The 4,589-nt window shown below is 59.9% G+C and overlaps 1 protein-coding gene across 1 annotated transcript in view; it reads right to left on the bottom strand.

Annotated features, from left to right (window-relative positions):
* The window catches only part of LOC105529781 (putative serine protease 29), a 10,516-nt gene extending 9,642 nt beyond the window's left edge, over positions 1-874 (bottom strand). Inside the window, exons 1-4 of the mRNA XM_011967024.1 lie at positions 728-874; positions 549-612; positions 204-384; positions 4-109 (exon numbers count right to left, since the gene is read on the bottom strand). Of these exons, the coding sequence (XP_011822414.1) occupies positions 4-109; positions 204-384; positions 549-612; positions 728-874 (498 nt within the window). The remainder of the gene's footprint in view (positions 1-3; positions 110-203; positions 385-548; positions 613-727) is intronic.
* Positions 875-4,589: the final 3,715 nt, after the last annotated feature.

Below are 4,589 nucleotides of genomic sequence, written 5' to 3' on the forward strand. Positions count from 1 at the left end.
GACGTAGTTGGGGTGGACGATGATCCGGCTGACGTTCAGCAGACCCCGGCCCCCGTACAGATACACGTCCCCGGCGTGGATCCGGTAGGTGGACGGGTCGGTGTCCTTCCTGGGGGAGGACGGACCCGGGCTGCTCAGGGGGCCTGGTCTGCGGCGGCCCCACTCCCACCTCCCCTTGCTGGGGTCCCCGGCCCGGGACTCACTGGAAAATGCAGTGGGCGGCGGTCAGCACCCACTGGGGGTGGATGAGGGAGCCCCCGCAGATGTGCACCCAGGAGGCCCAGTGGTAGCTGTAGATCCTCAGGCTGACCTGCCACGGCCACTTCCCCTGGGGGGCGTTGTGGCCCCCCACGATGCCCACCAGGTCATTCTCGGGAACAGGCACTGGGAGCACCGGGAGGAGGTCAGGGAATCCAGCCTCTGCCACCCAAGCCTCACCCCGCGCCTGCCCTCGGGCAGAAGCTGGTCTGTGCACGTGTGCCCTGGATCCTCAGGACACAGGTGGCAGAGCCCCTGGGAAGGGAGGGCTGTGTGGGGTCAGGACTCACCTGGGCTCCCCGCGCTGCAGCTCCCCAGGGAGGAGACGGCCAGGAACAGCAGCAGCAGCAGCATCTGTGGGGAGAGGGTGTGGGGTGTGCGCTGGGGACTCAGACCTGGGATCAGGGGTGGGGGCCAGGAGCCACCCGCAGGCATCAGGGAGGGGATGATGCCCTTACCGTGCGGGCACTCGGCAGCTCTCTCCCCCAGCCCCTCGGAGCCCCTTTATCCTCAACCGCAGGAAGTGGGCAGCTGCCTGGTCAGTCCTCTCCTCAGAGGAGGGGCGGCGGGGGAGTGGCCTCTCGTTCAGCCACTGGGTCGCTGTTCCCACTGGCATCGCCAGCCAGAGTAGAGCCAGCAGGGTTAGGGGAGAGAAGCATGTCTCAGCTGCGACTGCAGAAGCACCAACAGGTTCCCGAACTGCAGGCGAGGCAGGTCAAATAGCGTCCCCACCTTGAGCCGCCCCTGGCGATGCTCAGAGTCAGGCGGCCAAGATTGCTCGATGCCCAGGGCAGGTGGTGACAATGTTGACAACGTGGGCAGAGTCCCTGCCCTGGGGCTGCACAGTGGGCTCCCAGTTTCCAGAACCACTGCCCACAGGCAGATCAGTGCACAGAGACCGAAAGCAGTGGGGCTTCACCAAGGCCTGGGCCCATGACCTGAGGCCAAATCATCACTGCACGGGTGGAAACGGGGCCCAGGGGAGCCAAGTGCTGGCCATGGAATCCAGCACCCGGGACCCCATGGCCAACCCCAGGCTCTGTCATCCCAGGTCCACACAGCGGCCCAACCCTGGGCCCAGCTCTCCTCCGCTGGTGGCCAGGGCAGACGGTTCTCTTCCTCACAGACACCTGTGACCCTGGCCCATTGGAACGTCCTGGCAGGTGCAGTGTGGACATCACTGCAGGGGGCTGGAGGGGCCCCTCCCCAGACTCCACGCAGGGCTCCATAATGGAATTCGCCCCAACTCTGGGTAGGCCGAGCAGCTCAGCCAGTGGTAGCAGAGTCTCCTTCTCCTGGCTGGCGCCCCCAGCTCGCCGCCAACCCCACCCTCCGTCCCCTTCCTCATCCACCAGGAACAAGCCTCTCCTTGGTGACTCAGGAAAGCACTTCCAACCCCAGCTCAGGCCCTTGCCCGCTGAGCTCCCAGCTCTGAGTGGCCTCTGGGTGGCTGGTGATGCCAGTGGTGACAGTGACTGAGTCCTCGGGGCTGGCTGTGCCTTGGGAACCACAAGGAAGGTGGCTGGGGAGACAGCACACCCAGGCCTGGAGCCTCCTCCAGCCAGGGAGTGGGGGGCAGGCCCTGAGCTCTGCTTCAGGGGTCCCAGGCCAGGCTGTCCTGTCTGTCCTCAGCCCTGCCCGTCCAGGGGTCCTGGGCAGATGGCACTGGAGTGGACAGAGGGAGCCAGAGGGCCCGGAGCGGGGCATGGGATAGCCAGGGTGCTTGGCTCTGGGGCAGCCCACGCTGGGCGTGGCAGAGTGTGGGTGGGTACAGTGGCCAGAAGCTGCTGGGATTTAGGACTGGGAGTCTGAACCTGGGAGGCTTTGGGACAGCCCAGGCAAGGCCGAGCCCCACAGCCAATCAGAGAACACTTTGCTTCCCAGGCCTGGAAAGAGCCAGGAGGCTCCTGGAGAAACAGCCCAGGAGAGACCTGGAGGGAGGGCAAGATGTCCCAGGCTCTTCCGCCGGGGCCAGCGGTCAGCGGCCCTCGGGGGAGAGGGAGAATGGAGACAGCAAAGGCTGCACATCCTCACACCCCCACCTCGGCCTGGTGCTCACTCCTGGGAAGGCCACCATGGCACAGCGAGGGACACAAGGGCGGGACGAGGGCCAGCTCTTGAAACACCCTGTGTCCTGCTTTCTGTGCTGACCACGGAGGTGCGGGCCCATCCCTCCCAGACGGTCGTGGCTGCGGCTGTTGGGCAATGGCACCTGGGAACAGGACACCTGTTTCTCCTGATAGGGTCAGGACCAGACCACCATGAGAGCGTTTGGTGATAGGATCAGAGGAAGGACTGGGGGCCGTGCAACCGTTAAGACTGGGGTCAGAGGCCCTGGCCAATGATAGGGTCAAGTCCAGGCCTGCGGCCAGGGCGCCCGAGCCCAGGGACATCATTAGGCGAAGGATGTGGCTGCTTCAGGCCAGTGTTGCAAAAGGGTTGGGCTGGAGAAAAGACCAGGCAGAGGGTCCCAGCTCAGGGGCCCAGGGGCCTCAGAACAGAGTGTGCAGAGCCCGAGGTCACTGGGACGTGAGAGATGAAGGGCTCATGACCATGATTCTTCCATGTCCCAAGGTCACTCAGCCTTTGTGTACAAATGGAACCCTGGTGTCCATCAGTCTGGCTTCCCTGGTGTGGAGTCAGCTCTCACAGACCTGCAACGCCCTGCACGCCTGCTTCCCGGGGTCCTGGGAAGACGCTTCCTGGGCACAGGGTGGAGTCTGCTCCTTGTCCCGGACGTCTGCTGGTCTTCCCCTGGCACCCTGCACGCCGGGTGCCCGCTGCTCACACTGGGCACCCCTTTGTGACGAGGCCGCTGAGCTGCACTTCCTGGGTTGGGAGACCATTTCCCAAAGGCGTTTTAATGGAGCGATTGAGTTTGTGATGAGCTTAAAACCCACATCGATATGACTTGAAAAACCAGAAAACATTATGTTTTTCCAATGTGAAATAGTTTTTAAGGTAAAAGATCTTGGCCAAAATACGTTTTTGAAGTAGAAGTTCTGCATAATTCTATACCCTGCAGTCCCCGCTCTCGCCGCCCGCCGTCACTTCCCCGGCGTACACACGTGTGTTCACGAGAGAAAGCTGTGCGGTGACGGTGCTGTGAACACTTCCCTCCCTGCTGACGACCTGCAGGAGAAACATCCTGCTTAATGGCATGTCGTACCCGGCTGTATGGATTTAGGGAAACTTATTTCACCCGTTCTCCATGGACATTTAGGCAGTCTCCAATAATTTTCTGTTATAAACAATAATGGGAGGGGCCGGGCGCGGTGGCTCACGCCTGTAATCCCAGCACTTTGGGAGGTCAAGGTGGGTAGATCACGAGGCCAGAAGTTCAAGACCAGCCTGGCCAACAGAGCAAAATCCCATCTCTACCAAAAGCATAAAAAAAAAAAATTAGCCAAGTGTGGTGGCACACACCTGTCATCCCAGCTACTCGGGAGACAGAGGCAGAAGAATTGCTTGAACCCAAGAGACAGAGGTTGCAGTAAGCCCAGATCGCACCGCTGCACTCCAGCCTGGGCAACAAAGCGAGACTCTGTCTCGAAATAATAATAGTAATAATATGAATGTTCTTGCGTGTACAGAAGATGTATGCTTGTCCCAGTTAATTACGCACAATGCATAATGCTCAGTCAGGTGTGTCTGAGTCCAAAATGATACCCAAACTGAGATCACTGAGCCATTGAGATCCACCCACTTACCCATCCGCCCATCCATCCATCCACTCACCCATCCAGCCGTCCACTTACCATCTATCCGCCAACTTACCCATCCATTCACCCATGTTCCTAACCACACACCCGCTCACCCATTCACCCATCTATCCACTCAACCATGTACCCATTCATCCACTCACCCATCCAGCCATACACTCATCTATCTATCCACCAACTCGCCCATCCATTCACCCATCCTGCCATCCACTCATCCATCCACCAACTAATCCATCCATTCACTCATCCTCTCAACCACACACCCACTCACCCTTCCACCCATCTACCCACCCATCTATCCACTCAACCATGCACCCATCCGCCCACTTACCCATCCAGCCATCCATTCATCCATCCATCCACCAACTTGCCCATCCATTCACCTGTCCTCCCAACCACACACCCACTCACCCATCCACCCATCTATCCATTCACTCACCTATCCAGCCGTCCACTCATCCATCCATACACCAACTCACCCATCTGTTCACCCATCCTCTCAACCACACACACAATCACCCATCCACCCATCTACCCACCCATCCACCCACTCACTCACCAATCCACCCACTCACTCATCCATTCACCCATCCACACATTCATTCACTC

The sequence above is a fragment of the Mandrillus leucophaeus genome, unplaced genomic scaffold, assembly GCF_000951045.1.
Source record: "Mandrillus leucophaeus isolate KB7577 unplaced genomic scaffold, Mleu.le_1.0 Scaffold78, whole genome shotgun sequence".
NCBI lineage: Eukaryota > Metazoa > Chordata > Mammalia > Primates > Cercopithecidae > Mandrillus > Mandrillus leucophaeus.